At 40.8% G+C, this 18,721-nt stretch overlaps 2 protein-coding genes and 1 long non-coding RNA gene across 4 annotated transcripts in view; 2 read left to right on the plus strand and 1 right to left on the minus strand.

Moving 5' to 3' along the window:
* Window positions 1-759: 759 nt before the first annotated feature.
* hmgxb4b (HMG box domain containing 4b) lies at window positions 760-12,121 on the minus strand. Its single transcript, XM_082136166.1, has 12 exons — window positions 11,815-12,121; window positions 11,114-11,242; window positions 10,944-11,016; window positions 8,144-8,506; window positions 7,210-7,407; window positions 6,539-6,642; window positions 6,369-6,447; window positions 4,159-4,223; window positions 3,969-4,089; window positions 3,420-3,631; window positions 2,448-2,570; window positions 760-1,020 (listed from the first exon to the last, which is right to left on the minus strand). Exons 1-12 carry the CDS (start codon window positions 11,818-11,820, stop codon window positions 976-978), a joined length of 1,518 nt encoding a protein of 505 aa, XP_081992292.1. The 5' UTR covers window positions 11,821-12,121; the 3' UTR covers window positions 760-975.
* The window catches only part of LOC309474010, a 94,453-nt gene continuing 79,961 nt past the window's right edge, over window positions 4,230-18,721 (plus strand). Inside the window, exons 1-2 of the long non-coding RNA XR_014197175.1 lie at window positions 4,230-5,150; window positions 5,578-5,783. This is a non-coding gene — a long non-coding RNA (uncharacterized lncRNA). The remainder of the gene's footprint in view (window positions 5,151-5,577; window positions 5,784-18,721) is intronic.
* hmox1b (heme oxygenase 1b) lies at window positions 13,185-18,535 on the plus strand. Of its 2 annotated transcripts, none has more exons than XM_082136229.1 (7): window positions 13,185-13,291; window positions 13,514-13,558; window positions 14,356-14,467; window positions 15,782-15,997; window positions 17,094-17,366; window positions 18,003-18,105; window positions 18,189-18,535. In XM_082136229.1, exons 2-7 carry the CDS (start codon window positions 13,518-13,520, stop codon window positions 18,299-18,301), a joined length of 858 nt encoding a protein of 285 aa, XP_081992355.1. In that variant the 5' UTR covers window positions 13,185-13,291; window positions 13,514-13,517; the 3' UTR covers window positions 18,302-18,535. The 2 variants fall into 2 exon arrangements, with proteins under 2 accessions (XP_081992355.1, XP_081992356.1); XM_082136230.1 differs by having other exon boundaries at window positions 13,209-13,291; window positions 13,514-13,535; window positions 14,354-14,467.

The following is an 18,721-nucleotide window of genomic DNA, read 5'->3' on the forward strand; positions in this document are numbered from 1 at the left end:
TTCTGGATCATCTGTAGAGGTTTAGTTGCACATGATGGAAGTCCAGCCAGAAGAGCATTGCAGTAGTCAAGCCTAGATATGACCAGGACCTGGACGAGGAGTTGTGCTGATGTTGTGCAGTGCAAACCGGCATGATTGAGCTGTCTATGGTTAATTTTCGTAAAGACATCATGATGTCTCACAGTTTCAAAATCATCTTTTCAAGACGTGTTTATAAATGTTGAATTCATTTTATTTCATGTCTATAGACCTCATGAGTTCATTTTCGTCTAGATTTTGATCTCAGAAACACGTCCTGTGTGAACAGACACTGTGTCTATACAAGTCTCTTTAAAACATCTGACATTTTTATTCAGATAGGGTTAGGGTTAACTTTTAATTAACCCGCTCATCAAGATTCTCTGCATCATGACAGACCGTATATCCACGTGAAACGCTTCTGGAACAAGAACAAATGTGGGCGGGGCTCGATTGTGTCTGTGAGGAATTGATTGGATGGTTGTGATTTGTTATTGGCTGATCTCATGTGAGTGACAGGTTGCCCCGCCCTCGTCATCAGAGAAGAGAAGAGATGCTGCAAGAGGAACTTATTCTGATTCAAGATTTTTAAAACAATAATGATGTGCACCCACAAATCATTTACAATAAACACTACAAAATTCCATAAAAATAAAAAATAAAAGATTTCATGGTGACTTCAAACTATTAAAAAAAAAACAAAAAAAACAAATCAAATCTAAAAAACAGTCCACTCCAGAATTAAAAGAACATACTAAAATGGATTTTATTGAGAGATTGAGAAAAACAACAGAAATACAAAATTAACATCAGATCAGATAAAAAAAAACGGAGCGCAGGTTTAAGAAGCAGGTTAAAAGTTGAAGTGTCTGTGAGTTTGTCCAGTGCAAAACTGTGCAAGTCTTAAAGTCTTTTGTCGATGGTTTCAGTGGAGACGCCGCAGGAGGTCTGAACCCTTCATAAACCCGGCATCACGTAGGCGATGTTATCCAGAGTGTTTGACTGGTCACAAACAGAGACACGCAGTGAGTGTTATTATTATTATTTCCTTTATTTAACCAGGAGAATCACATTGAGATATCACTATCTCTTCTTTCAGAGAGACCTGGTCAAGACGGCAGCACATAAAGGTTCACACAAAAGAATCACAAAATGACAAAACCACAATTTACACTAAATAAATAATAGCAAATCAAGAAAAACAATTGCAAGTGTCCTTTAAAACATTGTGCAAGAGACGTTTAAAAGTGCTGACAATACCCTTGAGACTTTTAGCCGAATAGGAGAACCAGATCTAGTGCGATAATTATTTGTGTAATAAATTAAAAGATTTGATATATAGGAGGGTGATTTACCTAAAAGAACATTTGCAATAAAGTACATATGTAGCTTTCTCCTATGATAAAGATAACCAAGCTAAAGAATCATATAAAATGCAATGATGCATCCGTGACTCTGCACCAGAAACAAAGTGTAAAGATCCTCTCACACTGGACGCGATTTTGACGCACAAATAATTCGCGCGATGGTTTTATTTTGTGATCAGCTGTGTGTGTAATGAGTGCTCACACACCGAACGCGAATGTGCTGAGGCGAAAAAACGACTTATTTTTTTCGCTTCGATGTCGATTTTTTTTGTACTTTTGCGGCGACAGAAAAGGCTTCAGCCAATCACAGACTACAAGGACAACGATTTGAAAGACAATGTGTGGCGTAGCATTGTCAACCAACTCGGTTATCTTGACTGAGTGTGTTGTGTGATAGTTTTAGTCGTTGTATAGTCCTGTGCTGTGTAGGCTAGCAGGATAAACTACATCTGGGATAGAAAGCTAACACTATTATCGTCAAAGATAGAGACAGAGACCGTGTTTACTTTGAACATGTAACAAAATGTAGTGAGACTATTTAGGGCTGCTTTTAGTGTACTATACATTCTGTGTGTGATATCTACAGTTTCTAGTCAAATGATTTTAACTTACTTTGTGTGTTACATGTAATGTGTAGTGACATTACAAAACGCACTGTGTTTAGTTGAAGACACAAAAAAACTGCACATTAGCATAATCTGTAAAATCGGGTGCACCCAAAACCTTCTTTTCTGTCTTTTAAAGAAAATGAAAAGCTCGTCTTCACTGGATGATGATGATGATGAAGTGTCCATGTTTTCGAAGGTTTTGGAATGTTGAAGCTCTGAATGTCACAGACGTCGCAAATTCGCGTCGCGGCCGATGTGAATGGTTTTGACGTGAACTATTCGCACACAAACTATTCGCTTTTTCATTTCGCATCCGGTGTGAAAGGGCCTTAAAGCTGCGTGATACACAGAATCAGATTTTCTAAGTAGAGATGTAGCTGCATGCATATAGAAGTTCAAGTCATCTGGATCACTGATGTTTATGTATTTAAAATAATGAGTGGTCAGAACGTACCAGCACATGATGTGGGCAGCCGTTGAGTTCTGGGACCTGAGTGGTGAGGCAGGCCAGCGGACCCAGAGCACACAACACCGAGTCCAGGAGAACCGACAGAGAACCCGACACAGTCACCATGCCCTGAAACACACACCGGACAGTTAGACACAAAACACACCTCGTGATGCTCACACACTTCAGCAGGTGTTTAACTGGTGCTCTTTGTGTGTCGGTCAAAAAGGACCGTTTTTTATTTATTTATTATTTCAATGAAATGATTGTACTATATTTTAGTTCGATAATGTTTTTTATTTAATATTTTGTATTTTTAGAGGATTTTATGGTAGTAAATAATATTTATGCAGTAATTATAATCCATTTATTCACTTTTTGAGTATGGACCTGAAAATAACATTTGCAACTTAAGCGTTCATAAATCTTTGGATCCCAGACTGAAGTTTGGTCTCTTTTTAAAGACGAACATTTGGCAGATTATTGTGAACTTAAAACAGTTATACCATTTTACATTTATTATAAAAAATGCACAAAAAAAATATTTTACATTTTTATATGAAATATATAATTTCCAAAATACGTTTTACTCTAAAACTTCGAGCCATAAATCTAAACAAGTTGTGTTCCAAATGTGAGGTTGACATTGTGTTTGGCTGCAGTACCAGACGCTTCCACTAGAGGAAATTCATCTCCCATTCATCTCCATTTTTGAACAATACAAGTGTGACTATTTTTTTCAGGACCATTTAACATTTATGAATCATGTCCATGATTTTGTGTGTTCACACATCAAGTGCCAAAACCTTTACCAAGTTTCGGACCATTCCGATGAATTATACTTTTTTCATTCTTTTTAATTCATTCGTAGAATGAGTCGGCCTAGTTAAGTTAGTTAGTAGTGTGTTGAAACTAGCGGTTATGGTAAGCCGTGTGACTTTAATGTTTGTGTGTGTGAGTGTGTGTGTGTGTGTGTACCTCAGTCTCCTGCAGTCTGCGCCCGATCAGAGACAGAGACTCTCCCAGAAGCTGCAGGTGAGCGGCCGCATCGATCGGGTCCACGTCCGGGTCTCTGAGCGGAGAGAAAGCGGGAGCGTTTGCCGATCCGTTCTGGACAGGAGTCACTGATGCTTCGGGTCTCTTCAACACAACGACTCCTCCTGCTGGAGTCACTGCACATGACTGATGACCTGACCAAACATCAACACCAAACATCACAGCGCTGAGAGTGACATCAGTGGCTACGTTTACATGCAACCAAATAATCCGTTAGTAATGGGATTGCTGCTCAATCGCACTGAAAAGCCTTCATGTAAACACCTTAATAGATCCGATTGAGCTCGATCCCAATGAAATTTCGATCGGATTGGGGGGGGGGGGGGGGGGGTGTTATTCCTTTTCTAATCCGATCGAGAGAACATGTAAACACTACGTTCAGATTCATCAATCGGAATGAATTCAGTCCGATTGAAACAAAAGTTGTGCATGTAAACATAGCCAGTGACCTGAAGGGATCTGAGTGCTGACCTTTAACCCTGCTGTTGTCTTTGAGCGGTCGTGACATTTGCTGCTGTTTGACGTGCTTGACGTGTTTGACGCTCTCTTTCAACTGCTTGCGCTGCAGGTACTCCGATCTCTCTCGCCACACCTGAAAACATCAATCCGTCAGCAAACACACTTTACACAGGTGCATGATGGGTAATGATGCTGTTTGCACCTGTTTGTCTCCCTCTGGCAGCTGCTTCCACGCATCAGCGAGTCTTTTGCTCAAGTCCCCAAAATCTGAGTTCAAATAAACACACACACAATAAATATTCACATACACTAGCGGTCAACAGATTGTGGTCTATACCATTTTTATTGTTTTTAAAAGAAGTCTCTTCTGCTCACCAAAGCTGCATTTATTTGATAAAAAATACAGTAAGAACTGTGAAATATTATTAGAATGTAAATCATCTGTTTTCTATGTGAATATAGTAAAGTGTAATTTATTCCTGTGATCAAAGCTGAATTTTAAGCATCATAAATATAGAAATATTTGTATTCAGCAGCAAGGATGCATTAAATTGATCAAAAGTGACAGTAAAGATATTTATAATGTTACAAAAGATTATATTTCAAATAAATGCTGTTCTTTTGAACTTTCTATTCATCAAAGAATCCTGAAAAATAAAATGTATGACGGTTTCCACAAAAATATGAAGCAGTAAAACTGTTTTCAACACTGATAATAATCATAAATGTTTCCTGATCATCAAATCATCATATTAGAATGATTTCTGAAGGATCATGTGACACTGAAGACTGGAGTAGTATATTCACATAGAAAACAGTTCAGTAACACATAAAGTATACACTAAGTACTTACAAATCATTTGTAAACTATTAGTTTACAGTTAATTCATAGTTTATATATTATAGTTTCTATATTGTAAATATATTAATAGGCTATATACAAATAGTGAATTCTTCATTCATTGTCACTGTAATTAACAAAATTATTATTGTTTAATTTGCTCATATGTGAAGAGTTTTTTTAATGCTTTGTATATGAGACTTTAAAGGAACACGCCCACTTTTTGGGACTTTATCTTATTCCCCGTATCCCCCAGAGTTAGATAAGTCCACACACACCCTTCTCATCTCGGTGCGTGCCGTAACTCTGTCTGACACACCCACCGCTAGCCTAGCTTAGCACAAACACTGGGGGTAAACTAGGGTGACCATACGTCCTGTTTAACCAGGACATATCTGGCCAGGATTTCGAGATCGCCCAAAATGCCCGGGATTCGGCTTTTGCTTTCTACAGTCACCATTCATTATGTTTACATTATTACATTATTTGACACTGACACGTACGTGCCAGCTTTGCAGGTCATGCATTCTGCTTCACACGGATCCCGATCGAGACGAAAACACAGGAATTTTCTTAGCAATGCATCAACCGATCACTTGTTTAGCGTTCATGTAAACACTACATTTAGATTCACCAATCGGAATTAATTCAGTCCTACTGAATCAAAAGGTGTGCATGTAAACAAAAAGAATGGCGACGAGAAAGCAAAAGCCGTATCCCGGATATTTTGGGCGATCTCGAAATCCCGGCCGGACATGTCCTGGAATATGGTCACCCTAGGTAAACGGCTCCAGCTAGCCTTCTGCTCCCAATAAGTGACAAAATAACGCCAACATTTTCCTATTCACATGTTGTGATTTGTATAGTCACAGCGTGTACGAATAACAAGGTCACATGAGACACAGCCATCTTCTAACCGTATACATACTGGGAACTATATTCTCAGAAGGCGAAGCACTGCTACTTGGGCGGAGTGATTTACTCCAGTTCTGAGCGAACTCTGCTCCTCACCACGGGGATTCTCAAATCACTCCGCAGATTCAAGAAATCACAATTTTGTCACTTATTGGGAGCAGTATGCTAGCTGGAGCCATTTACCTCCAGTCTTTGTGCTAAGCTAGGCTAGCGGTGGGTGCGTCAGACAGAGTTAAGGCACGCACCGAGATGAGAAGGGTATGTATGGACTTATCTAACTCTGGGGGATACGGGGAATAAGCTAAAGTCCCAAAAAGTCGGCGTGTTCCTTTAAAAAAGTTGACATTGTGGTTTGTAATTTCTTTCAGGGTGAATTTACAGCAAAACTGCTACTGTGGCATATAGATCACTGTTAAAATAACTCATATTGTGACAAGATTATAAACAGCAAGCTCCAATCTGATTGGCTGATCTATTCAGAGTTTTAATTGAGATGCTTGAAAGTGAAAAAGGATAAGAGATCCTCGTGCATGTTTCAGGAGCAAACAAACTCAACTGTGTTTGCTCACTTTACACATGAGACTTTAAGCTAATAATCAAATATCTACATACAGAGACACAAACAGGCAGATTGATGAAGATGAAGATGAACCCACCGAGGCCCGGCTCTTCCTCCAGAATGCTGTTTCTGTACTCCTTATAAAAGATCTGATACGCCGTCAAGACCTTCTTCTTCTGCACACACACACACAGATAGACAGACGGACGTGTGAGTGAGACGGTCTCTGTGTTTCAGGCTCATCTGGTGCATCAGTGGTTTCCTCACCTTGTCTTTGCTCTTGCGTTTGCCTCCTTCCTTACTCTTCCTCCTCTTCTCCTCGTGGCTGTGATGACCTGTAGTGAACGCGCTCCATTCTGTGCTGCCATTGGCTGAGAGAAGAGCGGCCAGAGGTCAAAGGTCAGCACAAGAGCAGCACACAGATGTTAAAGGTGCAGTGTGTAATTTTTAGCGGCATCTAGTGGTGAGTTTGTAAATTGCACTCAACAGAAGTTACTGTGGCCAACAGGAAGTGATGTCGTCGTCTGAGACAGCAGAGAGTAGTTAAACAATGAGGTTTCTTTACAAAGATAAATTAAGAAATTAGGTTTACTTGATTATTCAGTAAAACAATCTGTTATTGCTAATATTATTGATACTTGTTCATCATTGTGTCAGTGTTTAATTCGCTGACTTTAGCTGAAGCTTCTTTACACGAAGAACAACATAGTGACGAAACGCGTTCAGGGCCACCGTAGAAACATGTCGATGTAAGAGGACCTGTGGTGTGTGTAGAGAGAAATGCCTCATTCTAAAGTAATAAAAACATAACGGTTCATTATGTAAGGTCTTTATACACCACTGAAAACATAGTTATATCATATTGCATTTCTGTCAACAGATCCTCCTAAATATTACACAGTTCACCTTTAAGACACACAGAAGCGTTTCGTTTGTACCTGCTGTTATTCTTTTGGCTGATTTACTGCTGTGTTTCTTGTCACGCGACCGGTCTCGCTCTTTCTTCTTCTTGCTCTTTTTGCTCTTCTTCTTCTTCCTGCTGCCGTGTTGAGACGAGGAATCGTGGATCAAGAGTTTCCCACCTTCACTGTCGTCAGCGGAGGACGAGCCGCTGCTGTCAGCCCCGTCGTGACATCCTGATGGACACAATCATCATTACAGACAAACGTTTAGGCTGATCAAACTCGTGTTGCTGAGAACGGTGTTTTCAAACATAATGACTTCCTTTTATCAGATATTGCATTTGGCTATATATTAAAACATGATTACAAACAACTTTGTCATAGATTAGATTTTATTTTGTATTAAAAATGTTGAATATTCTTGCTCAACTAACTGATAAACACTCTTTTCAACTGATCCTTAGATCTCACTCTGCCTCTCTGATATTTTCACACAACTGGCGTAACAGCGCACACCGAAAAAGTTAAAGATTTTAGGGTCAAAATGCTTGTGTACATGCATACATTCATAGAAAACAATTCCTCTAATAAAACTTTCCTGAGATCGTGGATGATGCTTCTCCCAAGCGTGCCGCACAAGTGCTGAAAAGTGAAGCCAAAGCGCCTCGATCGCCCCCCGGTGGCTGGTCCCAGTATAGCTCATAAACCCCGCCCTCCCCATGAAGTCTAATGGGACGCGATGGTAACTAAACAATCAAATTACACTTCAAATACATTTTTTCCAAAGATGTTTTGGGTCCCCCGTTCACTACTACGCAATATACTTCTTAAATATATACATGCATGTGTGTGTGTGTATTTATATATACAAAATAATTATACACAGTACACACACACATTATGTAAACACAAACTTTTATTTTAGATGCGATTAATCGCTTTACAGCCCTAGTCTATGGCATCTCCTCACCTTCTAGCTCCACCTCCTCGCCCACCACAGGAAGCCCCTCCCGCACCACCTGTGGCTGTTTCCTGGAGGAGGCGGAGTCTCGGGGGTCCTTCCTGTAGGAGGCGGAGTCTCTGGGGTCCTTCCTGTAGGAGGCGGAGTCTCGGGGGTCCTTCCTGCAGGAGGCGGAGTCTCGGGGGTCCTTCCTGCGCTCTTTAGACGAGGGGAACACGGTCTCTGTGCCCACCGCTGTGGGAGAGGTGATGGCCTGAAGGAGACCCATCGCTGTCTGAGGAGATCCCGCCGGCTCAACGGGCGTCAGGAGCGAACGCTGGCTCTCTGACGGACGCTTCTTCTTTTTGTGGTGAGATCCGGAGCTGTGATGATCTACACGAGACGAGAGAGACATGAACAACTCAACGCTAGGCTTGCTACGATAGTCGGAGTTACCAGTGTTCAGAAGCAAGCCCGGTTACATCACTTGCCCACCGTGGCACCGCCCCCACCATCAATTTTAAAAATAATAATAATAATTTAGTTCAGTTAGAGAACAGACACTAGAATTAAAAACTGAACGTGTCTTAGTGCTGGGCGGTATGACCAAAAATCCACATCACGGTATTTTTCTAAATTACACCGGTTTCACGGTATATGACGGCATGACTGGGTGTAAAACCCATTTTTCACTGAGTGAGAGAGGAAATACTGCAGTAGATTGACTTAGAATGCCCTATTTTACTGTCATGAGTGAATATTGTAGAAAAAAAAATCCACACTAGTATTTACACAGGTTTGCAAGGCTGTTTACAAAGAGGTGCCAGCAGGAGGCGCTGTAGGAGCGGCAGAAATGGCGGTTTCCCCGGTAACGGCTGTACACAAAGCAGCAATGCTCATAAATGCTGCTTTATCAGGAAAGATAAAGAAATATTCAATCGTAATAACAAAGAAACTTTTCTAAAGACCGTCAGTTCACTTCAGATACATTCATATAAAAACACCCGCACCGCGTTTTGATTTAGAAACGTGCAGTGCTCATGTTTATTCAACGATGTCAATGCCAACCACAAATAGATTTTCCAAAAGGCTGTTTTGATATTGTGAACAAATGTATGGGAAACAGTGTAATATAATTTGACAGCTATCAATTATAGTTTAACCTCTCCATCTTCAAAGTCACGCTTAGTAACACGTGCATCACCACAGTGCAACAGTGAAAAAGGACCGCGCCGCGTTCCGATCGTTATTAAAGTGACATACAACGGTATTGCAGTATTTTAAAAATTCATATCATAACAAAAATAAACACCGGTATTCGGTATGAACCGGTACACCGCCCAGAACTAGCGTGTCTGCTTAATAAACCGTGAGCTGAACGAGGGTCGCAGCACAGATCAGCAACAGGAGTCAGATTTCATTAATCATGAGAGTGAGGTGTAAAAGCGCCTATATAAGCAAATTTGTCATCGTACTGTTTTGTTGTTGTGTTTTTCATTAAGAATTATAGGCTAATGAACTCACCATTTCAAGCAATTCGCCCCCGAATTGGCGCTAATTTGAAAGCGAAACTAAAATGCGCACGTCATTGGGCGCGGAGCAAGCAGAATAGAGCAAGCGATTTCAGTTCATTCCTATAGAAAAACGCTCGCTCTGCTCCACACCATTATGAATGCACGTGCAGACGGGCACATTTTACTTTCAACCTTTAAATTAGCGATTTAAAAGCCCCCACCGGTGATACCGGTGTTCTCACAGGTCGATTAACGATTAACTCAAACTCAACACGCCATCAGAGCTGCTTAACAGACTTCTCACAGCTCCGTACAGAGTCGGTTCACTTAAAGGTGCAGTCTGTAAGAATGACAGCAAGTGGTCGAAATAGGTACTGCAGTTCAAAATATCGGAGATCGTCGTTTCTCCCGCCTCCTGCTCCTTGAGGACACGCAAGAGGAACGAGCGCAGTTGACAATGCAAATTTGTAAATTGGCAACGTGCAGTATCGCACAGATCAAAACAAAAACAGACATTCCAACACAGAAACACACATTTCAAAGTAAAATAACTGGCTATAGAAGTGTTTTCAGTCTCCTGACAAGTCATATCAGCTTTATTTCTATAGCGCTTTATTCAAAACAGATTATTTCAATGCAGCTTCACGGTAATAAACAGGAAAATAATGATCAATGATGCAAACAGAATTCAATTCTGTTTTAAAAGCAGCTCTTAAATAGACAATAGTGTCATTATTCAGTCGGTTCAGTGTTGATTCAGTTCTGTTCAATAACTGTGTGAAGTAAATCTATTATGAATGAGTTCAATTCAGCTATAATCTATAATAATGTAGTTCAATAACGTTCAAAAACGACGATGCTGTCAAATTCATCAATTGTGAAACAAAGTCGAATCAGCTATAAAACAGTTCTACAGAAAACAGTGATGTCATCATCCAAATCAATAGTTCTCATGTGAGTGTTACTGCAGTCAAATCAATAATATTACTGAATTTTAAGTGTCTTTTAAACCCCATATAAGCAAAACCAGAGGCGACAGTGGCAAGAAACCCAAACTCCATCAGATGACAGAAACTAAGAAAAAACCTTCAACTCTCAAACTACTGATTAACTTACATTTTTATACTTTATGTATAATGATTTGCAATTCTTCATGGGATAAGTAATTAATTCCCTGGTTCAATAACAGACTAGATGGTAATTCAACCTCAAAGTTTCTGGAATATCACGGGAGAAAATTAATGGGGAAAAAATAACTTGTATAACTGAAATGCGAGTGACTGTTAAGCTCAAAATAAATAACTACAGTCACGCACCTCTGTAGAAATGATCCTCATAATGCTTCTTTTTCTTGTGAAACTCGCTGACAGGGTAAAAGTCATCAGCGTCCTGTAGAGAGCAGAGATCAGTTTCTACACAACACACACTGATGATGGTGATGATGGTGATGATGATGATGTCAGTGATGTGAGTCTTTCATCGGTACCTTCAGCCGTTTCTTGGAGGTCTTGCGAACCTCTGCGTCGATGATCTCTTCTTCTCTCAGCAGATCTTTGTAGGATCTTCTTTTTTCTCTCTGACTGCGGCCGGCGACCAGACTCACCTCACCCTCCATCTACACACACACACACACACACACACACACACACACACACATTATACAGTGGCGAGAATAAGTTTGTGAACCCTTTGAGGGCATTTGGATTTCTCCATTAATTATTTATAAAATGTGGTCTGATCGTGAGTCACGGTTATAGACACAACCTGACTAGACTAATAACACACAAACGATTGTACTTTTCACAACTAAAGATGGTGTATGATCATTGACGGCAGATGTGTTCACAAACTTATTTTTACAGCTGTAAATAGAAACATATATTGTGTAACTAGTTTGTGTGTGTGTGGTTGTGTATTTACATGTATAGGTTTGCGAGTTATATTGAGTATATAAATATGAATGAACGTGTTGTAGTGTGTATTTGAGTATGTATGAATGTATGTTTGTGTTGTTGTTATTAGCCCTCTATGCTAACACGCTAACTGGCAAAACTTTAAACACTATTAGTGATTCACAGTATAATTCAGACAAAGCGAAGCATGTTCAACTGAGAATCAAAACATTAAACATGCGTGCGATCGTGATAAAATGTAGTTTCATTCATTCTATTAATTTCCACATATTACCTTCATCAAATTTCATGCGTCTCCTGTCGCCATCTTGGCTCAGCGCTGCGCGGTCAGTTTCTCGCGCGACGGTTCGAGAGTGTGGCGTCATCACGCACTCGGGCGCCTCTAGCGGACAGGCGGAACGAGCACCACTGCAGTGCTCATCACGGTGAGCTGACTGACAAAGAGTACTCTCTTGAAATAAATAGCTGCATTTAAATATGAATGTGACTGTTTTTTCTTATGGGTTTTCATTGGCAGATAGATTATAATATCCCTGCTGTTTGAGTCCAAACAACACCGACTGGAAAAGGCGAGAGAACTGAACTGATCGTTAACTGAATCAGACCGGTTTCTGCGTATCAAAACATTCCTGTGACCTATATGTGTGTGTGTGAGAGAGAGAGAGAGAGAGAGAGAGAGAGAGAGAGCATATGTTTACATAATGAATCACACAGTAGTGTTGAAACTTTTCTGAAGAAAAAAGGCTGGAACAGTCTCGGGTTCAGAGTTCTGGATTGTGTCGAGTCACGTTTAACCGTTCTGCGCGCTCATGTTTAGCGCACGCGCGCACTCTCTCTCGCTCTCTCTCTCTGCTCGCTCATGTTTAGCGCGCGCTCTCCCTCTCTTCTCGCTCATGGTTAGCGCGTTCACGCTGACTCACGGTTTCAACATCCCTCCAGATTTACTGCTGCGTTTCTTATCGCTACTCAGCAAATCACAACCAATAATAACAAATCACGCGACTTTATTAACCTGCAGCTCTTATGTAAGATGATCTTCATAACAGACTTGCATCATTCTGACTCTTGATCTCATCTGTTATGTTTTTTCCACACTGATTGCAGGGTGTTTTAGAGCTGATCATGACCAGTGAACTATTCTCCTCCTCTCCCACTGAACTTTTACTGATCACATTTAGAGAACAGACAATCCCATATATCCCAATGTCATGTGAACACATGTAGCTCAACAAGCAATTTTGCGTTTAAAAGACGTCTAATAGCCGTCCGAACACAGCCCTGACGTCTAGGCTAAAACAAGGCAAAATTTGGGCTGTCAGTGAAAATTTAATAGACATCTAAACTTTGTTGACTTTGCTTCCATGATGGAATATCATACTTCTCGCAAGTTATTTTGGCAAAAAACGACATGTAACCAAATTCAAGGTTATTTTGTCTAGAAGTGTGTTACTCATAGCCGAACTATATTGGGTCTATAGTTAAACTAGACGGTGAAATTACTGCTATTGTTTGCTGGGAGGTGATCATGAGATTGAAATTGTTCCTCAGTCATGTTTTCCACATCTCTCCTCCTCCTGAGCTGATGAATGTGTCGTGTCATGTTTAGCTCTGCTCCTCCTCCTCCCTGCCTTTGTTTGAGTTCCCGTTTCTCTCCCTCAGAGAGTATAAAAGAGGAGAGAGCCGGACTCGAGTTCAGATCCTGAGCCGCTCACATTCAAAAGATCCGCTGAGGACCGACACACACAGACCGAGTGAGTAAACCTTGATTTTGTTCCAAGTTTCTTTCTTCTGTTGAACACAAAAGAAAATATCTTAAAGAATATTGATACAATTTTTGGGTGAACTGTCCCTTTAAGAGATTTTTTATTTACTATCTGCTTCATCAGATGATGTAGTTATAGTCACACGAGCAGCATCAGGTTGCACTTTATTCACTGGTGCAAAGTTTCATACAGTGTTGATTTGTTTTTCAGAGAAATGGAGACGATTGAGAAAACACAGACAGCGATCACAGACAGGTAATACTAACATCTATCTATCTATCTATCTATCTATCTATCTATCTATCTATCTATCTATCTATCTATCTAGTCAAGTCACCTTCATTTATATAGTGTTTTTAACAATATAGATTGTTTCAAAGCAGCTTTACAGTGATAATAGGATATACAGTAACAGAGATTGTTTTGGCTTTATAGCAGCTCTAGAATAAAGTTATTGTCCAGATAAAGTTAGTTTTGATTGATTGTTGCAAAGATCATTAGTTATTAACTTAGGGTCCGCTAACACGACACCGTTCAAACAGAAACCCTTAATGCGCTATCTATCTATCTATCTATCTATCTATCTATCTATCTATCTATCTATCTATCTATCTATCTATCTGTCTATCTATCTGTCTATCTATCTATCTGTGCTTAGTGTGTGTTACTGACTTTATTATTAAGTGAAAGTGAAAGTGAAAGTGACACGTAGCGGCCAAGTATGGTAACCCATACTTGGAATTTGACCTCTGCATTTAACCCATCCAAGTTAATGCACACACATTAGGAGCAGAGTAGTGAGTAGTTAACACACACAGACACTGCAAACGTGGATACACACACCCAGAGCAGCGGGCAGCCTTTGTGTGGCGCCCGGGGAGCGATTAGGGGTTAGGTGCCTTGCTCAAGGGCACCTCAGTCATTTCCCACCGGCTCTGGAATCGAACCAGCAACCTTTGGGTTACCAGTTCAACTCCCTAACCACTAGGCCATGACTGCCCCAAATATGATTGAGTGTTTCATGTTGAGTGAATCTGTGTGTTTCCTCACAGTGATCTATCAGAGTTGATCAAAGCTGCGACTAAAGAGAGTCACGTGCGAGCGGAGAACACCGAGCTGATGCTTAGCTACCAGAGAGGAGACGTGTCTCTTCAACAGTACCAGGTGATTCACCCCGCAGTGTGTTTAACACGACAGGCTGCGTTATACAGCGACGGGTGTTTAGACGCGACACACAGCGAGTGACTATATTCACTATATCACACCGGCTCAAGCGTCATGATTGATTGAAGGATGTTTTAGACATGGAAACTAATGTTATTAGTTTGGTATTAACCGTAGTTTATTATTATTACTATATTATTACCAGTTTATTATTTATTATTACACGGCTCTGTGGAATACTTGATTCTGATTGGTCAATCGTGCCATCCAGCGGTATATTATTTCCAAATAACTTGAGAAACACAGGCTCATCCGGGTCACTGAGGTCATCAGCGATATACGCTCGCTAGGAAAGATTTTCCTTCGTGGAAGTTTTGCTTTTGGTGAGCTAATAAAACATTAAAACTCAGCCGAATCAATATTTTGTGTGTACAGTTATTTAATAATGCCCTCCAGTATCGTGGACTCGCTCTCTCGTTTCATACAAACGCAGCGGCGGCCATTTTGCGACTATTGTTTTGTACATTGTTGGATTATAAGATACAAACAGGTACGATTTTAAAATCTGAAATCAATATCTCTTATCCCCATAATTATTTATGTGTTGAAATGCTGTGTAATAAGTGTTAGGATTGTAACGTATCCATTAAATGTCCGGTCCTCTCTCTACGGAAGCTTTGCGATTAAAGAGCTGATCAAATATTTCAACTCAGATCAATATTTCATGTCTAATTATTTACTTATGTGGCAAGCAGCCGTGTAACAAGCGGGATAATGTACATCCAGCCGGTTGTTATCTCAGAAGAAACATCTTCAGTCTGATGCAAGACCCGCTGGCTTCAGTTGCATAAACCGCTTAGACTAGTCTTACAAGTTAGTCATCGAATATGCGATGTGACTGTTGTTGCATTTCCGATCTAAAAGGTTAGTACCACCCAAGCGTAAAGCCGGATAAGATAACAACCGGCTGGATGTACACTATCCCTTACCGATCACAACGCACCAACACAACTCGCTGTAAACCAGCCTAATAATAACAGCTTGACCAGCAGAGTTTAAGGTGCTCGTTTGGAGCGTTTGTTTCGGAACCTGGTGCGTTTTTTTGTTAGTTTAGGCGTATATGAACACAACCATCGCTCCAAGATCCAAGATCGTGACTTGCATAAACACATTTTGGTACGCTTTGAAATGTTGCCTTGTGAAAGCGAAAATGCAACATTGTAACAAATGAAGTCCCTCTTTCGGTCTGAAAACGCCCTTAGATTTGGTCTTCGTAATGAATCTAACCTGGTGTTCTTCTGCTCTGTGTTTCAGCTGCTCTTGTGTTCGCTGTATAAGATATACGAGGCGCTGGAGGAAGAGCTGGACAGGAACGCTTCCCATGATGCCGTGGCTCCCATATACTTCCCTCAGGAACTGGGCCGGCTGGAGTCCATCGGGAAAGACCTGGAGCATTTCTACGGCCAGGACTGGAAGGAGAAGATCACGGTGCCGGCCGCCACACTGAGATACGCCGGCAGACTGAGAGAGGTGAACACAGAGAACACATTAATCCACTGATATCTGGCCATTTTGAGATTATCGGCAGTGACTGAGAATCATGCTTAAAATGTAAATGCTTTAGTAGTATTTTTAATTGTTAGTTCATCTGAACTAATGTAGATAACTAATGTTAACAACTGGAACCTTGTCCATTTGTACACTTCTCCTAAGTGTTACCCACAGGGCTTGACATTAACTCTTTGCTCTCCAGTCACGGTGTTGCGAGTCTCCAAAGTTACTAGTCACTCAGCATTTTCACTGGCCACAATTTTGACATCGATACCATTGAGGAAAAACTGCCATACAGATATTTTTAATATTATCTCATAATTTGTCAGCAGGTTTATTAGGCTGCTGTCACTTTAAGACCTGACGCACTATACTGTTACTCGTGCGTTTTCTTTCTCAACTGTTTACTTTCACTTAAAACGTGCGTGAATACTCATCAAAACGGGCATTTTGAAATTATTTTGTGTGTATTTGACTGTTTAAGCACAATGAGCAGCGAAAAATAGATCAATTTATTTCTGAGAGGCGGCTTTATGTGCCGCACTTTTGGTGTAAACATAAAATCTGTGGGAATGAGTAAAATTATGCTCAATATGACCAATCCCACAGTGAAACTCAAGCCCTGTAACACCAACAATATTCATCCGGAGCGAATGGAGCAAGTGAGTGAGTGGAGGCGGGTTTGTGTGTCTCTCGCTGTCGGAGAGATGAGAGAGAGAGAAAGAGCAGCTGGTATTGTGTATCTATTCTGAGGAAAATGAGTATTAGAAGCATTTTAGATATTTCAGTATCGATGTATTGAAAAATCCACATTTTTGACACTACATTGCACTTAGTTTATTATTTCAGATGTCTTTTTAAAAGATTACAATTGAAAAATGTATATATTATATATAAAATTCAACCCGCCAAAGTGACTGCGTTAAGCGCCACTGCTGAAATACACCCGCGTGTGTTAATGTCAAGCCCTGGTTACACATCTGAGACATGTTTAAGATGTCATACGTCATTTACACCCTTTATTCCTCGAGAATATCGTGACTTTGCTCTGAATCGGTTGTGTTGTGTCTCTCAGGTGGGCAGAGGTCACCCTGAGTATCTGGTGGCTCACGCGTACACACGGTACCTGGGCGACCTGTCGGGGGGGCAGGTGCTGGGCCGCATCACGCAGAAGTCATTAGGGCTGAGGAACGGAGAGGGCTTGTCGTTCTTCTCGTTTCCGGGCGTCAGCAGCCCGAACCTCTTCAAGCAGTTGTACAGGAGCCGCATGAACAGCGTCGAGCTGACGGAGGAGCAGAGGAACGGGGTCCTGAACGAGGCCATCCTCGCATTCGAGCTCAACGTCCAGGTGAGCGATCCATCACTGCAGCTCCTTCAGAGCGATCCATCACTGCAGCTCCTTCAGAGCGATCCATCTCCTTCTCAAGTCAGCTCACCTTTATTTATACAGCGCTTTTTACAACACAGTGTTTCAAAGCAGCTTACAGTGAAAACAGGGAAATAATGCAACAAAGTTTGTTTCTAGAAGAAAATAGCGTCATAGTCCAGCTTAAGTAAGTTCAGTGATGGTTCATTTTTGTTGTAAAAAACGTATTAATTTAGTTCATTTATATATATATAGCTGCTCTGTCATCATCCAGTTCAGTTCTTATATGATGGTGTCAATGCAGGCAGATCAATAATATTGTTGAATATTATATTAAATGAAAGCAAGCCAAAAGACTAAGGCGACAGTGGCAAGGAACTAAAACTCATCAGGTGAAGAAATGGAGAAAAAAAAGTGCAGGTACTCCATCCGGCCCGGATCCGGCTGACTACAGTAGGCCTAGGAATAAGCAGAAAGACTAACATTAGCATAGACGCCATTCTACTTATGATGTAACGAGTACATCAGGTGTTATAGGAAAAGCCTAACACAAGCTGCTCACTGACGAGTGACTGAAGCTGTTGTGGACGAGCTGATCGTTTGCTCTCGTTTCCTCAGGTCTTTAACGAGCTTCAGGACTCGGTGAGCCGCGTGTCAGAGACAGAAACTGAAGTGAGACAGAGACACACACAACACAAGCAGAACACGACGACCACAGCAGGTAAAACACTGGCTCATGTTTGTACTTGTGATGGATGTTTCGGTGTGTTAAGCGTGTTGTAAACGTGTTCATGTTCTCCTCAGGTGACGCAGCGTGTGAGTCACTGCAGAGCTCCTCATCTCTGATGCCCCGGTTCCTGCGGGCGCTGCTCGGCGTGTTCGTGGTTCTGGCCGTCGGGATGGCCTACGCCTTTTAAACTGACATCATTAGCACTTTTGAAAACATGACGTCACATTTTGGAGACAATAAATGTGTTATTTTATCATATCATTAATAATTAACATGATTGTATGTTAGTTCATAGTGATTCAAATGACAGATCCTCCAGAAAAAATCCATTGTCAGAATTATTTTGTAACCATGTGTATATATGCATTTGTATTATTAACACTATATTTTTTATAATAAAATCTTACTCATTATTCCTGAATGTTGCAGTTTTGATGGCACTTTTACATTTTTTTTAAATACACATTAATTTGCTCGTTATTACTGTATAATGGTGGAAATATTCACAATAGAAAGTTTAGGATTAGGTCGGGTAGATAATTTCAGAGAGGCTAGCAAAAGCAAGTTAGCCTTGAAAGCATGAGATCTCTTCTCCAAAGCCACGCCT

The sequence above is a fragment of the Leuciscus leuciscus genome, assembly GCF_965113295.1.
Source record: "Leuciscus leuciscus genome assembly, chromosome: 14".
Taxonomy (NCBI): domain Eukaryota; kingdom Metazoa; phylum Chordata; class Actinopteri; order Cypriniformes; family Leuciscidae; genus Leuciscus; species Leuciscus leuciscus.

Coding starts and splice junctions, on each gene's coding strand:
- hmox1b (XM_082136229.1), top strand. CDS start 13,518: ATGGAGACGATTGAGAAAACACAGACAGCGATCACAGACAG. Junction 14,468..15,781: donor TGTCTCTTCAACAGTACCAG/GTGATTCACCCC, acceptor TCTGTGTTTCAG/CTGCTCTTGTGTTCGCTGTA. Junction 17,367..18,002: donor CATTCGAGCTCAACGTCCAG/GTGAGCGATCCA, acceptor TCGTTTCCTCAG/GTCTTTAACGAGCTTCAGGA.
- hmgxb4b (XM_082136166.1), bottom strand. Junction 11,017..11,113: donor CCTCCAAGAAACGGCTGAAG/GTACCGATGAAA, acceptor TGCTCTCTACAG/GACGCTGATGACTTTTACCC. Junction 7,408..8,143: donor CGAGGAGGTGGAGCTAGAAG/GTGAGGAGATGC, acceptor TGTGTCCATCAG/GATGTCACGACGGGGCTGAC.